We start from the raw sequence: 27,952 nt of genomic DNA on the forward strand, positions 1-27,952 counted from the left end.
TCAGAGAGACTTTGGGATTTGAAGGTTCATGAGCATGCGCAGACCAGCTGGCTGGTGTGTTTAGACATATTCAATCTCTCCCTATCCCAGTCTGCTGTACCCACATGCTTCAAGATGGACACCAATGTCCCTGTACCCAAGAAAACAAAGGTAACTAAACTAAATGACTATCACCCCGTAGCAATCACTTCTGTCATCATGAAGTGCTTTGAGAGACTAGTCAAGGATCATATCACCTCTACCTTACCTGCCACCCTAGACCCACTTCAATTTGCTTACCACCCCAATAGATCCACAGACGATGCAATCGCCATTACACTGCACACTGCCTTATCCCATCGGGACAAGAGGAATACCTATGTAAGAATGCTGTTCATTGACTATAGCTCAGCATTCAACACCATAGTACCTTCCAAGCTCATCATTAAGCTTGAGGTCCTGGGTCTGAACACCGCCCTGTGCAACTGGGTCCTGGACTTCCCGGTGGGCCGCCCCCAGGTGGTGAAGGTAGGAAACAACACCTCCACTTCGCTGATCCTCAACACTGGGGCCCCACAAGGGTGCGTGCTCAGCCCCCTCCTGTACTCCCTGTTCACCCATGACTGAGTGGCCAAGCACCCTCCAACTCAATCATCAAGTTTGCAGACGACACAACAGTAGTAGGCTTGATTACCAACAATGACGAGTCAGCCTACAGGGAGGAGGTGAGGGCTCTGGGAGTGTGATGCCAGGAAACTAACCTCTCACTCAACGTCAACAAAACAAAGGAGATGATCGTGGACTTCAGGAAACAGCATAGGGAGCACCCCCCTATCCACATCGACGGGACCGCAGTGGAGAAGGTGGAAAGCTTCAAGTTCCTTGGCGTACACATCACTGACAAACTGAAATGGTCCACCCACACAGACAGTGTGGTGAAGAAGGCACAACAGCGCCTCTTCAACCTCAGGAGGCTGAATAGATTTGGTTTGGCACCTAAAACCCTCACAAACTTTTACAGATGCACAATTGAGAGCATCCTGTCGGGCTGTATCACCGCCTGGTATGGCAACTGCACCGCCTGCAACTGCAGGGCTCTCCAGAGGGTGGTGCGGTCTGCCCAACGCATCACCGGAGGCAAACTACCAGCCCTCCAGGATACCTACAGCACCCAATGTCACAGGAAGGCCAAAAAGATCATCAAGGACAACAACCACCCGAGCCACTGCCTGTTCACCCCGCTATCATCCAGAAGGCGAGGTCAGTACAGGTGCATCAAAGCTGGGACTGAGAGACTGAAAAACAGCTTCTATCTCAAGGCCATCAGACTGTTAAATAGCCTTCACTAGCACATTAGAGGCTGCTGCCTATATACGTAGATTAGAAATCACTGGCCATTTTAATAAATGGAACACTAGTCACTTTAATAATGTTTACATATCTTGCATTACTCATCTCATATGTATATACTGTATTCTATACTATTCTACTGTATCTTAGTCTATGCCGCTCTGACATTGCTCGTCCATATATTTATTTATATATTCTTAATTATATTGCTTTACTTAGATTTGTGTGTTTGGGTATATGTTGTGAAATAGTTAGATATTACTCGTTAGATATTATTGCATTGTCGGAGCTACAAACACAAGCATTTCACTACACCCGCAATAACATCTGCTAAACACTTGTATGTGACCAATAACATTTGATTTGACATTATCACAGTAACTTTGAATGACAGGCCACAAAAATGGCGATGGTTGGCTATAAAAAATATATACACCATATGACCAAAAGTATGTGGACACCTGCTCATCGAACATCTCATTCCAAAATCCTGGGCATTAATATGGAGTTGGTCCCCCCTTTGCTGTTATAACAGCCTTCACTCTTCTGGGAAGGCTTTCGACTAGATGTTCGAACATTGCTGCAGGGACTTGCTTCCATTCAGCCACAAAAGCATTAGTGAGGTCGGGCACTGATGTTGGGCGATTAGGCCTGGATCACAGTCGGTGTTTGATGGGGTTAAGGTCAGGGCTCTGTGCAGGCCAGTCAAGTTCTTCCACACCGATCTCGACAAACCATTTCTGTATGCCCTCGCTTTGTGCATGGGGGCATTGTCATGGTGAAACAGGAAAGGGCCTTCCCCAAACTGTTGCCATAAAGTTGGAAGCACAGAATCGTCTACAATGTCATTGTATGCTGTAGCGTTAAGATTTCCCTTCACTGGAACTAAGGGGCCTAGCCCGAACCATGAAAAACAGTCCCAGACCATTATTCCTCCTCCACCAAACTTTACAGTTGGCACTATGCATTGGGGTAGGTAGCGTTCTCCTGGCATCCGCCAAACCCAGATTTGTCAGTTTCCACTGCTCCAGAGTCCAATGGCGGCGAGCTTTGCACCACTCCAGCCGATGTTTGGCATTGCACATGGTGATCTTATGCTTGTGTGCGGCTACTCGGCCATGGAAACCCATTTCATGAAGCTCCCGATAAACAGCTATTGTGCTGACGTTGCTTCCAGAGGCAGTTTGGAACTCGGTAGTGAGTGTTGCAACCGAGGACAGACAATGTTTATGCGCTACGTGCTTCAGCACTTGGCGGTCCCGTTCTGTGAGCTTGTGTGGCCTACCACTTCAGGGCTGAGCCGTTGTTGCTCCTAGACATTTCCACTTCATAATAACAGCACTTACAGTTGACCGGGGCAGCTCTAGTAGGGCAGAAATTTGACGAACTGACTTGTTGGAAAGGTTGTATCCTATGACGGTGCCATGTTGAAAGTCACTGAGCTCTTCAGTAAGGCCATTCTACTGCCAATGTTTGTCTATGGAGATCGCATGGCTGTGTACTTGATTTTATACACCTGTCAGCAATGGGTGTGGCTGAAATAGTCGAATCCACTAATTTGAAGGGGTGTCCACATACTTTTGTATATTTAGTGTATATTGTCACATACACCGGATAGGTTGCAGTGAAATGTGTTGTTTTACAGGGTAGTAGTACAGCGTCAAATTAGGGTTAAGTGAATCAAAACTGGATCAAATTAGGGTTAAGTGCCTTTCTCAAGGGCACATCGACAGACTTTTCACCTTGTCGGCTCAGGTATTCAAACCAGCAACCTTTTGGTTTCTGGCCCAAAGCTCTAAGTGCTAGACTACCTATTCTAACCTACTATAACCTGGTGATGAACTAGAGCCTATAGGCCTTTATGTAATAACCGCCTACTTCTTTTATGGCAATATTTCTAATAACCTAATACAATGAAACCAAATGTATATAAAATATGACACATCTTTATTTAGTCTTTAATGTTCACATATTCTCACATTTTCATTTGGATTGATAATAATATTATTGTATGCCCATAGGTATTTTATTTTACAGAAATGTCTTTATCAAGTAATTACTTTCATAGTTGCTAACATAATACAAATAACGAGTAATCCAATGATTGATGAAATGTCAAAGGGATAAGGAATACTGTGCTTAGCCTGCTACAACGTAACAAACTGTCCTAACTGTTGGCTTGCTACAGTGTAACATGACAATCAGCCTGTTGTGTGACATCAGTGGTTTGCTGCATCACAGAGGTTTAATATCAAACGTCACTTGCACTTTCATGACTGCATATTCTATACAACGATTGGGTTTGGTGACAAACTAACATATTTCTATAAAGGAAATCGTTGGTTCCATACACATGGGGCATATTCATTACGTCGATCCTGTTGCAAAACGTTTCTTAAACGGAAGCAAACGGAACGAAACCTACCTGAATTTGTCTAATAGAAACGGTAGTTTTCGTTGTTTTGCAACTGGTTGGACTAATGATTACACCCGGTCCCCTTGCTTTTGCAGTGGAGCTTTGCGTTGTAGCAAGCTACCCATAATGCAATGCTATGCTAGCTGGTTCTTAGCGGAGTAGCCAGAGAGCAGAAAACAACAACAAGAAGGGTGAACGAGGCTCAACAACAGGCTAGCTACTAGCTAGGCCAGCTACATGGGTAGCGACAAAAGCGACCAGGATTTATCAAACGCAATGTCCTTATCTCAATTATTTGTCATCTAGAAGGATATGTGGGTGATGTCATTTTAGGTGAGGACGAATCATATTTGCTGTTGCATATCGCTTTGCATTGACATTAATCGAACCCTGCTCGAGAGCAAGCTAGCTAGCAATCGACGTCTCTCTATGTTCGAATATTTTCCGGCGGCAGCAGCGGTGCCATGAACAGTGGACTCCCAGCTTCAGCTGCTCCACTCGGGGGTGTCGGAATACCCTGCGTCAAGGTGAAGTTCTGCCGATACTACGCAAAGGACAAGACTTGCTTTTATGGGGACGAGTGTCAGTTTTTGCACGAGGAACCGTCCATGGCAAGCATGTCCCTTCACGGCGGAGGAAGCCCTGTCCCTTTATCCATGTCAGGAGGAGCCGTGACGGCAGCGGGGTATCCGCTTAGTGCACCCCCGGCCTGCCCGGTCGGGGTACCGACCGTCCCCAAAAAGAGCGACTCTCTGGGGGCTGCAGGCACGGCTCTGGAGGGACAACTGTTAACCAGTGAGTATGCTTGGCTGGTTGTCCCCTGTCCGACACGACAGGGCCTAACACATCCTCATCGGGGGTTGTTGGTTTGTGGGCGTGTGCGTGGCTTTGTTAAAATTGAGCCCGGGGATTCTTTGAGGCCTCTTTGCCCCCCAAAGCATGTTTTTCAAGCTACACAATTAAGTATACCTAATTAGTTAAAGTGTCTGAACACTAAGGTTTTCATCCAGCGTCAATGTTTGAGCTCCTTCAATAAATGCATTTAGCTAACTGTGAGCAATTTCAGTGTTTTGTATTTGACTGCTTCAAGACATTAGTGGGCAAATTCAGAAAAAAATGGCTAACTTGTTAACTATCAAACTATGGCTAAACAAGTTAGTCTAGCCATAATCAACTCTCGCAAAATCAAAGTTCATGTCAAATTAACGTTTGTGCAACTCGTGCATTAGCAAAGTTAACTTGCTAGTTAATCCATCTAACTAGTTAGCTAGCTAATGTGGAATAGTTTGGAAGCGAGATATTTTATCATGGTTGTCTTCATGCATGAGTAGGATGGCTAGCTAGCTTACATGCTAACCCAAAACAGCTGCTGCAGTGTTGTGAAGTCCCTTTACTTAGAAGCTAGCTAGCGTTAACTAATTAGCATAATTAACTAGCAACATATTTCAACCACCACACAGCTGTATGTGATATCATTAAACTATGCAGAAGGACACGTTTGATTGCAACGTGGATATTATTATCATTTTGCACAGAAGTTGGCTAGCTAGCTGACTGGAGATAGTTGAAGTGTTTACATCTTCTCAAGAAGCTTTGCTGATTGGCTACTCATCTGTAATGGCCCAGTCCTGTAAATGAAGACAGTCAAACAATGGCCTCATGGCTACAACATGAGGCCACTTTTGTACATTACATGCATTTTGCTTCACACATCTATTCAATGAGTGAGACTCTTTAAGGGAGAAAGTGATCTGTTCTTTAATTTAGATGCTTTCGACCAGCAACTGGCCAGAAAATACATTAGGCTGATAGTCTGTATGGCATCTCTTGTCTCAGTCTCCATAATGTTTTCCAAACATTGAATAGGACATTTACAGGACCATCCAGATTGTACCTGTGTAGTAGAAGGGGATGACTAATTCTGAACCCATCATCCCTGTCCTCTGCAGTCCCTGGTATGGAGGGTGGGACCCTGAGCAATGCCAATCTGACCAACTCCTACTTCAGCAGCAGCTTCATTGGGGTCAATGGCTTCGGGAGCCCCGCAGAGTCTAAATACTCAATGATGCAGGTATGACTAGCCTCGGAATTAAACTATACAATACTGACTGGACAGATGCACTCAAGTGTTCAGGTACCAGCTTTAGATCTACGGTAAATTAGAAAATACGGGTCAATTACTGAATAATAGTGCTACTTGGCTAATGTGGAAAAGGTGTTCTTATTCTTGTATGTTAATCAGAAAGTCTGGTTCAGTACTGGTCCAAAGACAATCAGCTAATTACGTATGCCTAGGTGCTTGTTTATTACAATCAAGCGATCATGCAGGTATGAAGGCTATTTTAATCTATAATTCAACCAGATTCATACACCTAAGCAGAATTCCAAGACAATCAGCCAGTGATGCAGATATAGTGGGTTCTAATGGGAATGATTTTGCTACAGACTAGTACCTTTTCAGAACATCAGTGCTGCTTGCTTTGCTAGGATATGTTAGCTAACTAAGAGAGTACAGTTTTAAGCATCTGTGTTTTGTTTGTCTTTGTTGTGTAGAGAATGACCAGCAGCAGCAGTTCTCCCAGTCTCCTTGACGACAGTGCCAAGAACTTCAGCCACAATGCTCATGGTAAGAAGTTAGAACCCAGTACCTACAGAACACTTAATGTATCAGATCAATGAAACTTATAACTGTAGAATTATAATTGGAACTACTTCTAACTCTTTGATTGGAACACCCATGGAATCACTGACAGATCTATTCCATGGAACCCTCGCAGTTGGACCAGGTCAGAGTTGTGGGTCGATGGAAAACTCCCCTTGGACAACACAGTCTTCATTCCCTCTTCCTCTATGTCCTCTTCCAGATCCAGTTAATTCCCCTATGTCTTCACTCTTCAGTGACTTTGGTGCTCTGAGCATATCACAAAGGAGAAAGGTAAGAACACCACTGCCCTGGTGTGGTTATAAACCAAGGGGAATAGTTGGATTTTGATGCGTCTATTGAGTTTTAGGGCCTAAGGTGGAAAATAGTCCATCGTGGTTGGGTTGTGTGTTTTCTCTAGCTAACGTCATCCTGTCTGTTGGTTGTTTTATACACTCCCCTACCTATTTATTTGGACAGTGAAGCTAAAACGTTTAATTAGGCTCTGTACTCCACCATTTTGGATTTGAGATCAAATGTTTTATATGAGGTGACGTTACAGAATGTCAAAACATTTTTTGAGGGTGTTTTCATACATATGTTGTACCATTTAGAAATGAAAGCACTTTATAGATCTAGTCCCCCCATTTGAAGGTGTCATACAGTGGGGAAAAAAAGTATTTAGTCAGCCACCAATTGTGCAAGTTCTCCCACTTAAAAAGATGAGAGAGGCCTGTAATTTTCATCATAGGTACATATCAACTATGACAGACAAATTGAGGAAAAAAAATCCAGAATATCACATTGTAGGATTTTTAATGAATTTATTTGCAAATTATGGTGAAAAATAAGTATTTGGTCACCGACAAACAAGCAAGATTTCTGGCTCTCACAGACCTGTAACTTCTTCTTTAAGAGGCTCCTCTGTCCTCCACTCGTTACCTGTATTAATGGCACCTGTTTGAACTTGTTATCAGTATAAAAGACACCCGTCCACAACCTCAAACAGTCACACTCCAAACTCCACTATGGCCAAGACCAAAGAGCTGTCAAAGGACACCAGAAACAAAATTGTAGACCTGCACCAGGCTGGGAAGACTGAATCTGCAATAGGTAAGCAGCTTGGTTTGAAGAAATCAACTGTGGGAGCAATTATTAGGAAATGGAAGACATACAAGACCACTGATAATCTCCCACGATCTGGGGCTCCACGCAAGATCTCACCCCGTGGGGTCAAAATGATCACAAGAACGGTGAGCAAAATCCCGAACCACACAGGGGGGACCTAGTGAATGACCTGCAGAGAGCTGGGACCAAAGTAACAAAGCCTACCATTAGTAACACACTACGCCGCCAGGGACTAAAATCCTGCAGTGCCAGACGTGTCCCCCTGCTTAAGCCAGTACATGTCCAGGCCTGTCTGAAGTTTGCTCGAGTGCATTTGGATGATCCAGAAGAGGATTGGGAGAATGTCATATGAAACCAAAATAGAACTTTTTGGTAAAAACTCAACTCGTCGTGTTTGGAGGACAAAGAATGCTGAGTTGCATCCAAAGAACACCATACCTACAGTGAAGCATTGGGGTGGAAACATCATGCTTTGGGGCTGTTTTTCTGCAAATGGACCAGGACGACTGATCCGTGTAAAGGAAAGAATGAATGGGACCATGTATCGTGAGATTTTGAGTGAAAACCTCCTTCCATCAGCAAGGGCATTGAAGATGAAACGTGGCTGGGTCTTTCAGCATGACAATGATCCCAAACACACCGCCCGGGCAACGAAGGAGTGGCTTCGTAAGAAGCATTTCAAGGTCCTGGAGTGGCCTAGCCAGTCTCCAGATCTCAACCCCATAGAAAATCTTTGGAGGGAGTTGAAAGTCCATGTTGCCCAGCGACAGCCCCAAAACATCACTGCTCTAGAGGAGATCTGCATGGAGGAATGGGCCAAAATACCAGCAACAGTGTGTGAAAACCTTGTGAAGACTTACAGAAAACGTTTGACCTGTGTCATTGCCAACAAAGGGTATATAACAAAGTATTGAGAAACTTTTGTTATTGACCAAATACTTATTTTCCACCATAATTTGCTAATAAATTCATAAAAAATCCTACAATGTGATTTTCTGGATTTTTTTTTCTCATTTTGTCTGTCATAGTTGACGTGTACCTATGATGAAAATTACAGGCCTCTCTCATCTTTTTAAGTGGGAGAACTTGCACAATTGGTGGCTGACTAAATACTTATTTTCCCCACTGTAGGTATTTGGACAAATTCCACTTCTAGTGTATTACATTTACTCAAGTTTAGTATTTGTTTCCATATTCCTAGCACGCAATGACTACATCAAGCTTGTGACTCTATAAACTTGTTGGATGCGTTTGCAGTTTGTTTTGGTTGTGTTTCAGATTATGTTGTGCCCAATATAAATCAATGGTAAATAATGTATTGTCATTTCGAGTCACTTTTATTGTAAATAAGAATATAATAGGTTTCTGAGCACTTCTACATTAATGTGGATGCTACCATGATTACGGATAGTCATGAATGAATCGTGAATAATGATGAGTGAGAAAGGCATAATATCATCCCCCCCAAAAATGCTAACCTCCCCTGTTATTGGTAATGGTGAGAGGTTAGTATGTTTTGGGGGTATGATCTTTGTGCATCTGTAACTTTCTCACTCATCATTATTCATGGCTAAATCAATGCCATAACCAATTGCGTTACCGCTAAAATCAACTTTTGATCTGTCTTAAATATCCCTAGTTGCACTCACTGAAATTGGCATATTGGTAAATGTTTTTTAAGGACACACTTAAATGATTATCTCTCACACCTCAGCGCAAGCCAGCTGATGTTAGAACGGTAAATTGCCGAACCTGGCGTAAGGGCTGGAAAATGCCAGTGCGCCAGATTTTACATGATGAAATTGCAAACTAACGTGCGTTTGACTCTTACGCCTCCTTACCGCCAGCTGAAAATGGAGCCCTATAAGTGAATTTGTCCAAATAATAGTGACACCTTTAAATGGAGGGACTAGATACATAGTGCTTTTATTTCTAAACGGTAAAACGGATGTGTATGATAATACCCTTAAATAACTTTCACTGGGGATGGGGGGACGACATCCCCCCCCTTCACATTCTGAAATAGCATACAAAACAGGCAATGGTGTGCTTTAGGACCATGCGGACGCCTCCGAGCGGTCAGGTAGGCTGTTTGAAGTGTTTATCGGATAAAAAAAAAAATTCCCCCCCCTGCCCCCCACTTCTAAAACCAAAGTTGCGCACCTGCTGTCAACACATAGTTGTTTACATACACTTAGGTTTGAGTCATTAAAACTCGTTTTTCAAACACTCCACACCTTTCTTGTTAACAAACTATCGTTTTGGCAAGTTGGTTAGGACATCTACTTTTTCCAACAATTGTTTACAGACAGATTATTTCACTTATAATTCACTGTATCACAATTCCAGTGGGTCAGAAGTTTACATACACGAAGTTGACTGTGCCTTTAAACAGCTTGGAAAATTCTAGAAAATGATGTCATGGCCTTAGAAGCTTCTGATAGGCTAATTGACATAATTTGAGTCAATTGGAGGTGTACCTGTGGATGTATTTGAAGGCCTACCTTCAAACTCGGTGCCTCTTTGCATGACATCATGGGAAAATCAAAAGAAATCAGTCAAGACCTCAGAAAAAAAATTGTTGACCTCCACAAGTCTGGTTCATCCATGGGAGCAATTTCCAAACGCCTGAAGGTACCACGTTCATCTGCACAAACAATAGTACGCAAGTATAAACACCATGGGTCCACGCAGCCGTCATACCGCTCAGGAAGGAGACGCATTCTGTCTCCTAGAGATGAACGTACTTTGGTGCGAAAAGTGCAAATCAATCCCTGAACAACAGCAAAGGACCTTGTGAAGATGCTGGAGGAGACAGGTACAAAAGTATCTATATCCACAGTAAAACAAGTCCTATATCGACATAACCTGAAAGGCCGCTCAGCAAGGAAGAAGCCACTGCTCCAAAACTGCCATAAAAAAGCCAGACTACGGTTTGCAACTGCACATGTGGACAAAGATAGTACTTTTTTGAGAAATGTACTCTGGTCTGATGAAACAAAAATAGAACTGTTTGGCCATAATGACCGTCGTTATGTTTGGAGGAAAAGGGGGGAACGCTTGCAAGCCGAAGAACACCATCCCAACTTCCAAAGTTGTGGCAAAATGGCTTAAGGACAACAAAGTCAAGGTATTGGAGTGGCCATCACAATGCCCTGACCTCAATCCTATAGAAAATGTGTGGGCAGAACTGAAAAAGCGTGTGCGAGCAAGGAGGCCTACAAACCTGACTCAATTACACCAGCTCTGTCAGGAGGAATGGGCCAAAATTCACCCAACTTATTGTGGGAAGCTTGCGGAAGGCTACCCAAAACATTTGACCCAAGTTAAACAATTTAAAGGCAATGCTACCAAATACTAATTGAGTGTGTGTAAACTTCTGACCCACTGGGAATGTGATGAAAGTAATAAAAGCTGAAATAAATCATTCTCTCTACTATTGTTCGGACATTTCACATTCTTAAAATAAAGTGGTGATCCTAACTGACCTAAGACAGGGAATTTTTACATTTACATCATTTAGCAGACGCTCTTATCCAGAGCGACTTACAAATTGGTGCATTCAACTTATGATAGCCAGTAGGACAACCACTTTTATTTTTTTATGGGGGGGGTAGAAGGATTACTTTATACTATTCCTGGTATTCCTTAAAGAGGTAGGGTTTCAAGTGTCTCCGGAAGGTGGTCAGTGACTCCGCTGTCGTGGGGGAGGTTGTTCCACCATTGGGGTGCCAGAGTAGCGAATAGCTTTGACTGGGCTGAGCGGGAACTGTGCTTCTGCAGAGGTAGGGAGCTAGCAGGCCAGAGGTGGATGAACGTAGTGCCCTCGTTTGGGTGTAGGGTCTGATCAGAGCCTGAAGGTAAGGAGGTGCCGTTCCCCTCACAGCTCCGTAGGCAAGCACCATGGTATTGTAGTAGATGCGAGCCTCAACTGGAAGCCAGTGGAGTGTGCGGAGGAGCGGGGTGACATGAGAGAACTTGGGAAGGTTGAACCACCAGACGGGCTGCAGCATTCTGGATAAGTTGTAGGGGTTTAATGGCACAGGCAGGGAGCCCAGCCAACAGCGAGTTGCAGTAATCCAGACGGGAGATGACAAGTGCCTGGATTAGGACCTGTGCCGCTTTCTGTGTAAGGTAGGGTCGTACTCTGCGAATGTTGTAGAGCATGAACCTGCAGGATCGGGTCACCACTTTGATGTTAGCGGAGAACGACAGGGTATTGTCCAGGGTCACGCCAAAGTTCTTTGCACTCTGGGAGGAGGACACAATGGAGTTGTCAACCGTGATGGCGAGATCATGGAGCGGGCATTCCTTCCCCGGGAGGAAGAGCAGCTCCGTCTTGCCGAGGTTCAGCTTGAGGTGGTGATCCGACATCCACACTGATATGTCTGCCAGACATGCAGAGATGCGATTCGCCACCTGGTTATCAGAAGGGGGAAAGGAGAAAATGTATTGTGTGTCGTCTGCGTAGCAATGATAGGAGAGACCATGTGAGGATATGACAGAGCCAAGTGACATGGTGTATAGAGAGAATAGGAGAGGGCCTAGAACTGAGCCCTGGGGGACACCAGTGGTGAGAGCACGTGGTGCGGAGACAGATTCTCGCCACGCCACCTGGTAGGAGCGACCTGTCAGGTAGGACGCAATCCAAGAGTGAGCAGCGCCGGAGATGCCCAACTCGGAGAGGGTGGAGAGGAGGATCTGATTGTTCACAGTATCAAAGGCAGCGGATAGGTCTAGAAGGAAAAGAGCAGAGGAGAGAGAGTTAGCTTTAGCAGTGCGGAGAGCCTCCGTGACACAGAGAAGAGCAGTCTCAGTTGAATGACCAGTCTTGAAACCTGACTGGTTTGGATCAAGAAGGTCATTCTGAGAGAGATAGCAGGAGAGTTGGCTAGAGACGGCACGCTCAAGAGTTTTGGAGAGAAAAGAAAGAAAGGATACTGGTCTGTAGTTGTTGACATTGGAGGGATCGAGTGTAGGTTTTTTGAGGAGGGGTGCAACTCTCGCTCTCTTGAAGACGGAAGGGACATGGCCAGCGGTTGAGTTGATGAGCGAGGTGAGGTAAGGGAGGAGGAATCAGCAGGGAGGAGAAGGTGGCAAAGAGCTTCCTAGGGTTCGAGGCTTGAAATGTAGTGGTAGAAAGTGGCTTTGGCAGCGGAAACGGAGGAAGAGAATGTAGAGAGGAGGGAGTGAAAAGATGACAGGTCCGCAGGGAGTCTAGTTTTCCTCAATTTCCGCTCAGCTGCCCGGAGCCCTCTTCTGTGAGCTCGCAATGAGTCGTCAAGCCACGGAGCAGGAGGGGAGGACCGAGCCGGCCGGGAGGATAGGGGACATAGAGAGTCAAAATATGCAGAAAGGGAGGAGAGGAGGGTTGAGGAGGCAGAATCAGGAGATCGGAGGGAGAAGGATTTAGCAGAGGGAAGAGATGATAGGATGGAAGAGGAGAGAGTAGCGGGAGAGAGAGAGAGCGAAGGTTGCGACGGCACATTACCATCTGAGTAGGGGCAGAGTGAGTAGTGTTGGAGGAGAGCGAGAGAGAAAAGGATACAAAGTAGTCGTCGGAGACTTGGAGGGGAGTTGCAGTGAGATTAGTAGAAGAACAGCATCTAGTAAAGATGAGGTCAAGCGTATTGCCTGCCTTGTGAGTAGGGGGGGGACGGTGAGAGGGTGAGGTCAAAAGAGAGAAATGAGTCAAAGGCAGACGTATGGAGGTTAAAGTCACCCAGAACTGTGAGGGGTGAGCCATCCTCAGGAAAGGAACTTATCAAGGCGTCAAGCTCATTGATGAACTCTCCAAGGGAACCTGGAGGGCGATAAATGACAAGGATGTTAAGCTTGAATGGGCTAGTGACTGACAGCATGGAATTCAAATGAGATGGGTCAGGGGAAAAAGAGAGAATGTCCACTTGGGAGAGATGATGATTCCTGTGCCACCGCCGCGCTGACCAGATGCTCTCTGGGTATGCGAGAACACATGGTCAGACGAGGAAAGAGCAGTAGGAGTAGCAGTGTTTTCTGTGGTGATCCATGTTTCCGTCAGCGCCAAGAAGTCGAGGGACTGGAGGGTAGCATAGGCTGAGATGAACTCTGCCTTGTTGGCCACAGAACGGCAGTTCCAGAGGCTCCCAGAGACCTGGATCTCCACGTGGGTCGTGCGCACAGGGACCACCAGATTAGAGTGGCAACAGCCACGTGGTGTGAAGCGTTTGTATGGCCTGTGCAGAGAGGAGAGAACAGGGATTTTACTAGGATTAAATGTCAGGAATTGTGAAAAACTGAGTTTAAATGTATTTGGCTAAGGTGTATGTAAACTTCTGACTTCAAATGTATAAAACATTTGATCTCAAATCCAAAATGCTGGAGTATAGAGCAAAATAAAAAGTTTTAGCTTCACTGTCCAAATAAATACATAGAGATGTGTATGTTTTACAGTATGTGATGAAGCCAAAGCCACTTACAAGGAAACAAACGTCATACAAATACAATGTCTGATGAAGCAGAACAATTTAATCTAATCCTAATATTATGCATCTCTCGCGCTCCCTCTCTTTCGCTCACTCTCGCTCTCCCAGGCTCCTAACCCTACAGCCAATGAGTTCATCCCTAAGGGGGCTCCCCGCATGGCCACTGTGGTCCAGTCCAGTGGTCCGGCCTTCCCCTCGCCCCTCTTCCCCCACCCCAGCCTCAGCAGCTCCACCGCTGCCGCCCTCGCACCCGGTGAGCCACCCACTATAAAAAACGCTAAATTCTCTGACTTAACCCACCAACCAAGGGGTTTTATTGCTTTTAACCTTGCTCTCTTCGTGAATATGTCAGGTTGAGTGAGTTTTCAGTGTAGATTATCTCTGATGTTACGTCCCATTGTTCTCCTGGCAACCAGGTGAATGGACTCCATACAACGGAGAGATGCTCTAGAAAAAACAGCAGACAATGTATTATTCCAGTAAATCCCCAACATAATGAATTCCACCTTAGTCAGTCAGCAGTTAGTCAGAACAATGTAGGGAACCACTCCAAAGAACTCTGTACCTCTGTTTAACCCATGTCCTCTCTGGTGTCCCCCCACAGGGATGTCTCTTTCTGCAGGGTCCTCCCCCCTCCACTCCCCCAAAATCACCCCCCACACCTCCCCCGCCCCTCGCCGGCGCAGCCACACCCCCAACCCCAACCCAGCCAACTACATGGTGCCCACCAGTGCGTCTGACCAGGGGGCCCACATCATCCAGAAGGAGACGGTGGGGGGGACCACCTACTTCTACACCGACAACACCCCCGCTCCCATGGCCGGGATGGTACATTCCATTTAGTCTGCCCTTACTGACGGCATGAAAATAAATTCCTCATTATCATCGGTCAACTGTCAGTTATGATTTCTCCATAAATAGGAATTGTAGTCGTTGAATGTGTGTGGTTTCTGTGCAGGTGTTTCCTACCTACCACATCTACCCCCCCACCGCTCCCCACGTTGCCTACATGCAGCCCAAAGCCAACGCCCCGTCCTTCTTCATGGCTGATGAACTCCGACAGGTACCCCCCCGTCTCTTATTTGTCAGTATCCCCCTCTCTCTTCATCCTCCTGGTTCTTCCTGTCTGAAACCCCAACTTTCTGTTTCCCTTTCTCTCTTTTTTTGCCCTGTCTCCATATTTCACTCTATTTCTCTCTCATCTCCCTGCCTCTGTTCTGTTTGTCTGGCTCTGTTCTCATCCTCCAATCAAACTGTGATGTTACAGTGTTGATCTCTGATGTCATTTCCTGTGGTTCCCTCTAGGAGCTGATTAACAGACATTTGATCACCATGGCTCAGATCGACCAGTCAGAGAACACCGGTAAAGCATTCCTTCCCTTATTGGCTGAACAGAGGGGATATTATTGGGTTATTGGAGTTGTGGTCATTGTTTTGACGGTTGATGTGTTCTGACGGTTTGGTCGTGTAGCCTCTGTTGCGGTTTCCCTGCAGGCTGAAAGTGAGACTCGCATCTGAGTCGTGTCTCAGTCTGTAGGATTCCTGACGACAGTTTACACACACACACACACGAATAGTCACACTGGTTGGTTTGTAGAACATTGTCAAGTTGTTCAACTATCAAAACTTGTAACTTAAGATAAGTGCCAACAGGGATGCTGGCCCACAGTTGTGTCAAGTTTGCTGGATGTTCTTTGGGTGGTGGACCATTCTTGATACACACAGGAAACTGTTGAGCGTGAAAAACCCAGCAGCGTTGCAGTTCTTGACACACTCAAACCTGTGTGCCTGGCACCATACCCCATTCAAAGGCACTTAAATATTTTGTCTTGCCCATTCACCCTCTGAATGGCACACATACATAATCCATGTCTCAATTGTCTCAAGGCTTAAAAATCCTTCTTTAACCTGTCTCCTCCCCTTCATCTACTCTGATTGAAGTGGATTTAACAAGTTATATCAATAAGGGCGTCAGATTTCACCTGGTCAGTCCATCATGGAAAGAGCAGGTGTTCCTAATGTTTTGTCCACTCAGTGTACGCGTGTGTTCTCATGACGTGTATCCCTGTCCCATCTGTCCCAGGTGTTCCATCTGAGGTGGACAGCTACCACAGCCTGTTTCCCCTGGAGCCTGTCCCCCCTCCCAACCGCCTGCAGAAGACCAGCAACTTCAGCTACATCACTTCCTGCTACAAGGCCGTCAACAGCAAGGACGACCTGCCATACTGCCTGAGGAGGATACATGGTGAGACCACACACACACACTTTAGCCTTCATGTCCTTGGGGTTTTAAATAATCTTATTTGCTATCGGATCTTTTCTTTGAGCCTTCTTTGAAAATATAAGAAATCTTGAGTGGTCATGTTCTCTGAATGTCTTTGCTGTGTGTGTGTCCAGGTTTCAGGTTGGTGAACACCAAGTGTATGATGCTGGTGGATATGTGGAAGAAGATCCAGCACTCCAACTCTGTTACCCTGAGGGAGGTCTTCACCACCAAGGCCTTTGGAGACCACTGTGAGTCGTGTGTTTTTGTGAGTGGCAGGGGGTCTCTAAGTGTGTCCCCATGTTGTATGTTTGTGTATACATGTGTAATTGTTTCCATTGGTTTTTGTGTGAGTGTGTGTTTGATTCATAACCCCCATGATAACCTCCTGTTTCTCTCTCAGCGTTGGTGTTTTCCTATGATTTCCATGCGGGGGCAGAGACCATGTTTAGCAGGCACTTCAACGACCCCACGGCCGACTCCTACTTCACCAAGAGGAAGTGGGGTGAGTCTTCCCTCCACCAACACTCCCTTCACCTCTCCCATACTGACCCCAACACTCTCCCTCCCTCACCTCTCCCATACTGACCCCAACACTCTCCCTCCCTCACCTCTCCCATACTGACCCCAACACTCTCTCTCCCATACTGACCCCAACACTCCCCCTCCCTCACCTCTCCCATACTGACCCCAACACTCTCCCTCCCTCACCTCTCCCATACTGACCCCAACACTCTCTCTCCCATACTGATCCCAACACTCTCCCTCCCTCACCTCTCCCATACTGACCCCAACACTCTCTCTCCCATACTGACCCCAACACTCCCCCTCCCTCACCTCTCCCATACTGACCCCAACACTCTCCCTCCCTCACCTCTCCCATACTGACCCCAACACTCTCTCTCCCATACTGACCCCAACACTCCCCCCTCCCTCACCTCTCCCATACTGACCCCAACACTCTCCCTCCCTCACCTCTCCCATACTGACCCCAACACTCCCCCTCCCTCACCTCTCCCATACTGACCCCAACACACTCTCTCCCTCACCTCTCCCATACTGACCCCAACACTCTCCCTCCCATACTGATCCCAACACTCCCCCTCCCTCACCTCTCCCATACTGACCCCAACACTCTCTCTCCCTCACCTCTCCCATACTGACCCCAACACTCTCCCTCCCATACTGACCCCAACACTCTCTCTCCCTCACCTCTCCCATACTGACCCCAACACTCCCCCTCCCTCACCTCTCCCATACTGACCCCAACACTCTCTCTCCCTCACCTCTCCCATACTGACCCCAACACTCTCCCTCCCATACTGACCCCAACACTCTCCCTCCCCCTCCTTCACCTCTCCCATACTGACCCCAACACTCTCCCTCTCCCTCCTTCACCTCTCCCATACTGACCCCAACACTCTCCCTCCCCCTCCTTCACCTCTCCCATACTGACCCCAACACTCTCCCTCCCCCTCCTTCACCTCTCCCATACTGACCCCAACACTCTCCCTCCCCATCCTTCACCTCTCCCATACTGACCCCAACACTCTCCCTCCCCCTCCTTCACCTCTCCCATACTGACCCCAACACTCTCCCTCTCCCTCCTTCACCTCTCCCATACTGACCCCAACACTCTCCCTCCCCCTCCTTCACCTCTCCCATACTGACCCCAACACTCTCCCTCTCCCTCCTTCACCTCTCCCATACTGACCCCAACACTCTCCCTCCCTCACCTCTCCCATACTGACCCCAACACTCTCCCTCCCCCTCCTTCACCTCTCCCATACTGACCCCAACACTCTCCCTCCCCCTCCCTCACCTCTCCCATACTGACCCCAACACGCTCCCTCCCTCACCTCTCCCATACTGACCCCAACACTCTCCCTCCCTCACCTCTCCCATACTGACCCCAACACTCTCCCTCCCTCACCTCTCCCATACTGACCCCAACACTCTCCCTCCTTCACCTCTCCCATACTGACCCCAACATGCTCCCTCCCTCACCTCTCCCATACTGACCCCAACACTCTCCCTCCCTCACCTCTCCCATACTGACCCCAACACGCTCCCCCCTCACCTCTCCCATACTGACCCCAACACGCTCCCCCCCTCACCTCTCCCATACTGACCCCAACACTCTCCCTCTCCCTCCTTCACCTCTCCCATACTGACCCCAACACTCTCCCTCCCCCTCCTTCACCTCTCCCATACTGACCCCCAACACTCTCCCTCCCCTCCTTCACCTCTCCCATACTGACCCCAACACTCTCCCTCCCTCACCTCTCCCATACTGACCCCAACACGCTCCCCCCTCACCTCTCCCATACTGACCCCAACACGCTCCCCCCCTCACCTCTCCCATACTGACCCCAACACTCTCCCTCTCCCTCCTTCACCTCTCCCATACTGACCCCAACACTCTCCCTCCCCCCTCCTTCACCTCTCCCATACTGACCCCAACACTCTCCCTCCCCCCTCCTTCACCTCTCCCATACTGACCCCAACACTCTCCCTCCCTCACCTCTCCCATACTGACCCCAACACGCTCCCCCCTCACCTCTCCCATACTGACCCCAACACTCTCCCTCCCCCCTCCTTCACCTCTCCCATACTGACCCCCAACACTCTCCCTCCCCCTCCTTCACCTCTCCCATACTGACCCCAACACTCTCCCTCCCCTCCTTCACCTCTCCCATACTGACCCCAACACTCTCCCTCCCCCTCCTTCACCTCTCCCATACTGACCCCAACACTCCCCCTCCTTCACCTCTCCCATACTGACCCCAACACACTCCCACACATCCCCCTTTCATGACCCCCCTTGGTCCTCACACCTTTGTCCCTCTCTGCTTCTCATGTTTTGAAACTTGACTTGATTTTCTGTATGTGCAGGAGTGAATGTCTTGTGTAGTGGTTTATTTGGAAAGTATGGATGTGTCTGTCTGTGTGAGGGGCTGTGTGTATACAACTAGTGGTGTATCTGTCTGTGTATACAACTAGTGGTGTATCTGTCTGTGTATACAACTAGTGGTGTATCTGTCTGTGTATACAACTAGTGGTATGTCTGTCTGTGTATACAACTAGTGGTGTATCTGTCTGTGTATACAACTAGTGGTATGTCTGTCTGTGTATACAACTAGTGGTGTATCTGTCTGTGTATACAACTAGTGGTGTATCTGTCTGTGTATACAACTAGTGGTGTATCTGTCTGTGTATACAACTAGTGGTGTATCTGTCTGTGTATACAACTAGTGGTGTATCTGTCTGTGTATACAACTAGTGGTGTATCTGTCTGTGTATACAACTAGTGGTGTATCTGTCTGTGTATACAACTAGTGGTGTATCTGTCTGTGTATACAACTAGTGGTGTATCTGTCTGTGTATACAACTAGTGGTGTATCTGTCTGTGTATACAACTAGTGGTGTATCTGTCTGTGTATACAACTAGTGGTGTGTCTGTCTGTGTATACAACTAGTGGTGTGTCTGTCTGTGTATACAACTAGTGGTATGTCTGTCTGTGTGAGGTGCCCAGTGCTAACGGTTTCTGTGTGAGTGTGGAGAGGGGGGTAGGTGGATGTGTGTGGTGCCAGCACTGACAGTTGCTGGTCTGTGTGATAGTAGGAGTGTGTGTGGTTGCTGGTGTGTTCAGGCTGTAGTCTGGAAGGAAGCTGTGGCTGAAACTGATCCTGAGACAGGTTCTATAGATACTAGGTAGACCCAACTACCTGCTATAGCAGGAATACAGCCAGAGGAAGCAGAGCCTCTCAGCCTCTCTGACATCAATGCAACAAGTGTTCTACTGTAATTACTACTCTATATCCTACTAACACCTCTCTCAAGTGTTCATCAAGTGTGTGTATGTGCGTGACTGTGTCTTGACATTTGCTAGAAAGTTGAGCCTCAATGTGTTTCATCTGTGTTTCTAATCGTGTGTGTGTCCCGTGCCCCTCTGTAGGGCAGCACGAGCCCCCTCCACCCCGGCAGCATGCAGGTCTGCTTCCTGAGTCTCTGATCTGGGCCTACATCGTCCAGCTGAGCTCAGCCCTCAGAACCATTCACACTGCTGGCCTGGCCTGTAGGGTCATGGACCCTAGCAAGATCCTCATCACCGGCAAGACCAGGTACACACACACACACCTTGCAGGCACACACAATGGTGACCAAGGTTACGGATCCCAGCTAGATCCATGTTCTCTGATACCAGGTAGACACAAAGATTTTGAATGTGCATTGCTTGATTGTGGGCAAGCTACCTAAAGTTCCCTGCAAGGGAACTGTGTATAGACCATTGTCTGCAGCCCTCTGATGTTTATCTGGTGGCTTATTTCCTGTACAGGACCGTGAAAGCAGAAGCTCTGTATTAGTCTTGGCTTCCTTTTTTCAGACTGAAGAATGGGGAGAAACCACACACACACGCTGACATCACACAAACATGCTTACATTTTACACAGTACACAGCTCACCATGCCATTTCTCCCTGCAGGTTACGGGTGAACTGTGTAGGGGTGTTTGATGTCTTAACGTTTGACAACAGTCAGACTAACCATGTGGCCCTCATGCCACAGTACCAGGTACAGTAAACCCCCTGTCTGTCAGTCTGGCAGAACATAGCCTAGTTCAGATTCAAATGGACACATGGTTCTGTTCTTTACCCTGTTCTCCTGTGTGTTTGTGTGTGTGTGTGTGATGGGGTTTAATATTTTCCCCAAAATCTAGCAATTTTCCTTCCTGTTATTCCCATTCAAACCGGAAATGCAATTTAAAAGCATATAATACTGTCTATTTCCTCAAGCACTTTTGGTGCCACACTGTATCAACCATTTTGTGAGTAGCCACGGTTTATATTTTGAGTGTCTACCAGTGTCACACAGCTAGTTTGGAGATTTGAATGTGAGATTGAGATTGGACATTGTCTACACTAACTGCGTCGAGAGGTTGCGTGTAGCCTACACATGATAGTAAGCAATTCAGTGTATAGAAGCCATGCAGGTGAGTGATGATTTCTATTGAGGACTTCATGTTGAGTGAATATGGTAGTAATGACTGGTGTAATGTAGGGTCGGGACGATACCAGTATTCTTTCCATGGCAAAAATGTAAACACGAAGCAGACCTAACTCTTTAGTCCTTTAAAAACCTGCTGTATGTAAAATATTGTGCGCTATAACTTGGAAAATAAGTACATTTTTCCTAAAGAAGTTAAATCCACTTCGTGTTTTGTTTCCTTGCCACGATACTAACTCGTATCTCAGTACTGGTATCGTCCCGGACCTAGTTTCATGTATGAATGAAGCCAGAGAGTTGATATGTCACATATTTGTATGTTTACATTGGTGTTACATAGAAGTTGTATATTATTGATACACAGTACCCGTCTTTTTTTTTTACTGGAAGGAGCTTGGTTGGGAAATCTCGGGATACCGGATCCAGTTTTAAATCCTAGTGTGTGTCTGTTATACTTGGCTTTGTGTGATGTGACTTGTTGACCTGATTTACTTTGGTTGAGTTGAGTTGGCCCCTGGCTGTAGTGTGTTTGTTCTGTTGTTAACCCTGTTCTTGTGTGTGTGGGTGCAGCAAGCGGACCTGATCTCCCTGGGCAAGGTGGTGTTGGCCCTGGCCTGTAACTCTCTGGCTGGAATTCAGAGAGAGAACCTGCAGAAGGCCATGGAGCTGGTGTCAATCAACTACTCATCAGACCTCAAGAACCTCATCCTGTAAGACAACCACAGACACAGAGAGAACCTGCACAAGGCTATGGAGCTGGTGTCAATCAACTGCATCTGCAACTGCTCACTCACATATAGTGTCACATGTCCAACTCTAGTCCTCAAGGGCCGAGTGTCTGAGGATTTTCACTCCTCCTTTGTACTTGATTGATGAATTAAGGTCACTAATGAGTAAGGGACTCCCCTCACCTGGTTGTTTGGTCTTAATTGGACACTAATTGAAAGAAAATAACAAAAGCAGCCGACATGGCCCTCCAGGAATTGAGTTTGACACTCCTGTGTTGTGTTAGTTTGGACTGACAGAAGTACACCCTCTGACTGACACGTAACGTACTCTGTGCCTGTGTTGTAGGTATCTACTGACAGAGCAGTCAAGGCTGCGAAGCGTCAATGACATCATGCCCATGATCGGAGCTCGCTTCTACACACAGCTGGACGCATCACAGATGAGGAATGATGTAATCGAGGAGGACCTTGCCAAGGTACACACACGCTGTTGGGTCATGGAGTTCAACAGTAGCTAGGTTTCCATCCAATTGGCGACAGATTTTCATGTGAATATTCTCAAATCTGCATAACAACTATATGTACATTTTCCCACCAGAGATGTTTCCATCAAATTGACTTGTTGCAGACAAAAGGCTGTTCGTAATGACGTAGTTCAAATAACTTTTGCGGTTAAGTACCGAATAAAAACATTCAAGTTAAATGGGTTTCCTATCGCATTTTCAACTCTACTGATGGTTTTGTCATAAAAATGTTGTGTTATATAGCGAATGTTCCCACTCTGGTCTTGGCATGTGCGCTGTAGCCAACAGCTTGCCGATACAGTGAGGGTAGGCTACCTACATGATAAGATTGTTATGGACAAAAGAGCAAGATTATCTTTATTCCGTGAAACGGCAGCCAAGCATCGATCATCATGCCACCAGAATAGGACCCTCGATATTTATTGGAAAGGAGCATCAAGCTTTCCCCACCCTGTGAAGTTCATTAGAACTTAATCTCTAGCCTAATAAACTGCATGGTTTTCTGAGTCGTAGTGGGAGGACCACACACCATATCATCGCGTAACTCCAAATTAACTTTGATATGATGGTTAGTTATTATATCAATATTAGCGCATAAAGGCATTTCCACCGTCATTTATCACATAGTTAATTTGACTGACAGAGATCCCACCTTGTCATGCGTATTTAGTTTTGTTTCCATCAGGCCTGTCGTGACATTTTTTATCTGACATGTACTTTACTCCCATAAAAAGGTAGGATGGAAAGCTGGTTAGTGTGTGTGTTTGATGCCACCTCTGCTCTGTAGAAGGGGTGGTGAAGGGAAGAGACGCAAGGTGGCGAGGGTGAGGAAGGAGAGGTGTGAAGATACAGGATGTTCTATGTGGGCTGTGTTCCCTCTGTCCCCGCTCTACAGCTTCTGCTTTCCTCTTCTGTCCTGGCCGCAGGCGTGAAACCACTGGCCTCTCACTGCCCTGTGTATGTGTGAGAGTCATGTTACTCCCTTGGTGTGCGTTTCTGTTCAGATGGGTTTCTGGTTGTATTTTTATCCACAATGCCCTTCATGCTTATACACGTACTTCTCCTTCCTCGCTCACATACGACAAAGATAAGCACCACTGTGCCGAATTGGGTCACAGACAGCAGGGACGTGTGTTATCAAGCAGGCGTTGATGAGTGAGTGTGTGTGTGTGTGTGTGTTCGTGTTCGTACTCTCTGTGGGTTTGGTTTGATGGTGACTTATTTAAAGGGACAAACTGCAGTTCAAACTAAAAAAGTGGGCACCCCACCACTGATAAATAGTTGAAGGATAGGAACCACTCTCAAATCCATAGACAGAGCTATGGATGTAAGGACTGACCATCCATGAGATCAAAATGATAATAATATATGCCATTTAGCAGACGCTTTTAACCAAAGGGACTTAGTCATGTGTACATACATTTTACATATGGGTGGTCCTGGGAATCAAACCCACCCCTGGCGTTACAAGCGCCATGCTCTACCAACTGGATATTAGGAATGTTTTGTACTCTGTGTAACTAATACTACCACCTACAGTTCACCAATATAGACAAACACCTCGTCCAGTTTAAAATATTACATCAATGGTTCATTTTACTCATTGTGTTGTGTTGATGTATGGTATATAACTGATCAAGTTGTTTTATCTCTGTCGTAGGAGGTCCAGAATGGTCGTCTCTTCCGTCTGTTGGCCAAACTGGGCACCATCAACGAGAGGCCAGAGTAAGTACTGTATCACTCTGTTTGGAGTGAATGTTTAACATTGACCAATTGACTCTCCCTTCCTTTCACACTTCTACAGGCTCTCTTCACTTGTAGGTGTCTAACTTTCTCTCTCTCTCTCTGTCTGTCTGTCTTTGTGTGGTCAGGTTTCAGAAGGACCGTACGTGGTCTGAGACAGGAGACCGCTACCTGCTGAAGCTGTTCAGAGACCACCTGTTCCACCAGGTGACGGAGGCTGGGACCCCCTGGATAGACCTCAGCCACATTGTCTCCTGCCTCAACAAAGTACGCCGCCTCCTCGTCCTCCTGCCTCCTCCTGCCTGTCTCTTTCTGTATTTCTCTATCTTTCTGCCTCTCTCTTCTCTGGGTCGTTCTCACCCTTCTGTCTTTTTTTTTTACTCACTGCCCCCTCTCCTCTCCACTCACTCTCCACTCACTCTCCACTCCTCACTCTCCACTCCTCACTCTCCTCTCCTCACTCTCCTCTCCTCACTCACTCACTCTCCTCACTCACTCTCCTCTCCTCTCACCCTCCTCTTTCTGTGTGAGCCACTTGTCTTCCAATATATCTCTCTCTTTCTGCGTATTACTGTCTTGGTGCTCAGCTGGACTACCAGTCTAGCAGTACTTACCTCTCTCTCCCGTCTCTCTGTGTAGCTGGACGCGGGCGTGCCTGAGAAGATAAACTTGGTGTCTCGTGATGAGAAGAGTGTTCTGGTGGTGACCTACTCGGACCTGAAGCGCTGCTTCGACAGTACCTTCCAGGAGCTGCAGCAGGCTGCTGCCACCACCCCCCTGTAGCGCCCCCACCAGGCAGCGGGGTGGGACTGCCTGAACCCTGAACCTGACAGCACATTATTGCACTACATCGGAGGACCAGGCGCATAGTGATGACATCATCAGAGGGGCAGAGGTGGCGGGACTTGCTGGATCTCAGTCACATACACTGTCTTGGCAACCAGGAAGGCTTTTCTAAAGCTGCTTTTTTTTAAAAAGTTTTTCTAAAACCCCGCAGCTGCGACTACAAATTATGGACAAAAACAGAAGCTGTGACCATGACGATGAGAACAAGGATAATGAACAATGCATTTTTTTTTAGACTTGGGGAACAAAACGGATACAAAAAAAATACTTCTTCCTGCTTTTTTTCTGTGGAGGATGCACTAAGACTTTACTTTTAATGAATGTGTGTGAGTGGCCTACAAGATGCAGCTACAGAGAGAGGTGAAGTCAGACACACACACAGACACAGACTGAGAACTGAATATAAATCAGGCTTTCTTTTTACTGCGTCTCTCTTCCTGCTGGAGACCACACCCCTTCATACCAACGCACTAAGAGACGGGACAGACCACTGGATGCTTTCAAAGGGGGTGGTCAGAGAACCCATTCATGAAATGGACCGGTCCAAGTCAGCCTTGGTTGTCAGTTCCCACTCAGAAAGGACAAACCACTGAGTTTTGGAGTAGGGTGCGGGTTGGGATGGGGACTCTGTTGAAACAGACCAGTGTTGGGTCAAACTGTGGTTTCTGTTGGCACCGAGTGTCTTTTCCCGATGGCTGTGTACGTGTTTGTTAGAGCAGAGTCATGCAGGCCGGCAGCAGCCTCCTTTTTTGCTTAATGTGGAAAATGTTGTGAGACAAATGAAGAACGTGGGAGAAGGAGCTGGCTCCTCAGCTCTGGGATGGAACCCATGGATTGGGCCAAAACTAGATAATGGAGCCAGTTCTGCCTCAATGTGGAATGTCCTTTTCTTTGCCCCTTCCCTCCCTCCCTCCCTCCCTCCCTCCCTCCCTCCCTCCCTCTTTCTCCCTCCCCTGAAGGGTCCCTCCCTCCCTCCCACTTTCTCCCTCCCCTGTAGGGTCCCTGTCGACCTTTCTTCATTTGAGAATAAGTTCAGCTTTTTGTGATTCTTTCTAGCTGGTTCCTCTAATTTTGATCAGCTGTAGTGTGGTGATGCATGATGGGACATGGAAGGGACAGTCTTTTCCGCCTCAACACAAACTTTATTCTGTGGACCAATTCCGGGGGGGTTGGTGCAACGAACAGGGCAACGGGGCGAAGTGGATTGTAAGAAGGGGTTTTGAATCATTTTAAGAAAATCTGTTTTATTTGACCTTTTTAAGATCATGTGACACAAAACGTGCTTGAGCAGCTATGACCAGGAGTCACCTCTCACCTTTCACTTCTGACCCCTCCCAGAGGTCCTTTGGGTTTTTCCCCCAGAAGTGTGCACTCATTCACTCCCTCTCATGGCTTTAAAAATAATGGATTGGCATAAGAGATATGATGGAAACTCCAAACCATGCTTGTACCAATCCAATGCCTTTGAATTCATAATGAGTAGTGAAGGAGTGTACACATCAGGGAGAAGGATAGAGAATTGGTAAGGGGGGTCGGCAGTGGCTGTTGCACTCAGAAGCAAGGATCTATTCAGAAGGGTGAAACGTTCAAAGCATTTTAGAAATGTATTATATAATTAGATCATACCAATACTTCTAGTCACACGAGAAGGTTACTATGTCTATTCTATACATCACAGTTCTATGTGCAACATTCAACCCTATTGAATAGACCCTCTGTTAGATGGTTTGGAATTCTCTCAGGACAATGGACGGCTGCAGGGGCCCAATGACCGAATGTGTTTGGCCGTCATTGGTCGCCCTTTATCCAGTCAGATCGGTGTGGGCGGGACTCTAAATGTGTGTGTGGGGTGGGGGTGGGTGTCCCTAAGCACAGATCTAGCATCAGTTTACCATAGTCCAGTCTTACCTGAAATACTAGGGGGATGACAACATATCTGACCCTATGTCAGTTGTTAGGGGCATCTTCTACCTACTCCATGAGGTGAGCTGGCAGTTGGCTATGTTAGAATCATGTACTGTTTTTAGTGACATGATCAAGACTGAAAGCATATTTGGTGAATGTGGTGCTTAGACCCCCATCTTTAAACCGATCACACACACCCCCATACCAGCACATGGCCATCCATATCCCCAATCCACACAAGTCAACACTCATCATATCACCATCATAACACACACTCCAGTAATACTAGTGATGCGCGGGTCAGCTGTTTGTTCACCCGCACCCCACCCGCAATTGCTAATAACCCATCCGCAACCGCCCGACTATATGGGATAAAGTGAAAATCTGCACCCGACCCTTACCCGCAAATATAGAAAATGCGTAGTACAGTTGCCTTTTTTTCTCTTGGACATTTATTGAACGATGATGTTTTTCTTCAACAATTCATCAATTTATTGAATATTTAGGCCTATTGAACAGTAGCCTAATGTTTTGCAGAAACAAAAAATGTCAAACAATAGCCTAAATTGACACCTTTTGAGAAACAAATGTCAAACAATAAATGTATATATTTTAGGCCGACTGCCTGTGAGGCCTTAATAGGCTTAGAAAATAAATAGGCTGTAACGCAACAAAATCCAGTTCTGGGACTATAATTGTCTACTTAGTCTTTGTTTTGCAGAAAGAGAATAGCGTCCACTGTGCCAGGTTTGTTGGCATGCGTAGCCTACAGTTAAACCCTAAAGCTTAGGTACTCGTTTTTCAAATGAAAGAAAAACCTCAATGTAGCTATAGATATGAATTCTACAATTATTTTCTCTTTATTCAAGCCGCCACCCACCCTAAACCCCTTGCCCCGTGGATGTAACCGTGGGGACTGTGGGGGATGAGTCAACCCGTGCATCACTAACTAGTGCTG

General features: G+C 46.6%; 1 protein-coding gene across 2 annotated transcripts; it reads left to right on the forward strand.

Annotated features, from left to right (window-relative positions):
- The first annotated feature begins 3,705 nt into the window (after window positions 1-3,705).
- On the forward strand, window positions 3,706-26,022 carry pan3 (poly(A) specific ribonuclease subunit PAN3). 2 transcript variants are annotated; one of them, XM_045210450.1, is made up of 18 exons: window positions 3,706-4,540; window positions 5,695-5,816; window positions 6,299-6,371; window positions 6,499-6,680; window positions 14,087-14,231; window positions 14,583-14,806; window positions 14,937-15,041; window positions 15,284-15,341; window positions 16,062-16,223; window positions 16,376-16,492; window positions 16,645-16,746; window positions 20,201-20,366; window positions 20,729-20,816; window positions 21,819-21,958; window positions 22,323-22,452; window positions 24,161-24,225; window positions 24,372-24,510; window positions 24,883-26,022. In XM_045210450.1, exons 1-18 carry the CDS (start codon window positions 4,210-4,212, stop codon window positions 25,024-25,026), a joined length of 2,493 nt encoding a protein of 830 aa, XP_045066385.1. In that variant the 5' UTR covers window positions 3,706-4,209; the 3' UTR covers window positions 25,027-26,022. The 2 variants fall into 2 exon arrangements, with proteins under 2 accessions (XP_045066385.1, XP_041717701.2); XM_041861767.2 differs by having other exon boundaries at window positions 6,610-6,680.
- Window positions 26,023-27,952: the final 1,930 nt, after the last annotated feature.

Source organism: Coregonus clupeaformis, chromosome 34, assembly GCF_020615455.1.
Source record: "Coregonus clupeaformis isolate EN_2021a chromosome 34, ASM2061545v1, whole genome shotgun sequence".
In the NCBI taxonomy this organism is placed as follows: domain Eukaryota; kingdom Metazoa; phylum Chordata; class Actinopteri; order Salmoniformes; family Salmonidae; genus Coregonus; species Coregonus clupeaformis.

Excerpts from the sequence above, each read along its gene's own strand:
- pan3 (XM_045210450.1), top strand. The coding sequence starts at position 4,210 with ATGAACAGTGGACTCCCAGCTTCAGCTGCTCCACTCGGGGGTGTCGGA. Across the intron at positions 5,817-6,298 it reads CTAAATACTCAATGATGCAG|AGAATGACCAGCAGCAGCAG; the intron begins GTATGACTAGCC and ends TTTGTTGTGTAG. Across the intron at positions 16,224-16,375 it reads CTGCCTGAGGAGGATACATG|GTTTCAGGTTGGTGAACACC; the intron begins GTGAGACCACAC and ends GTGTGTGTCCAG.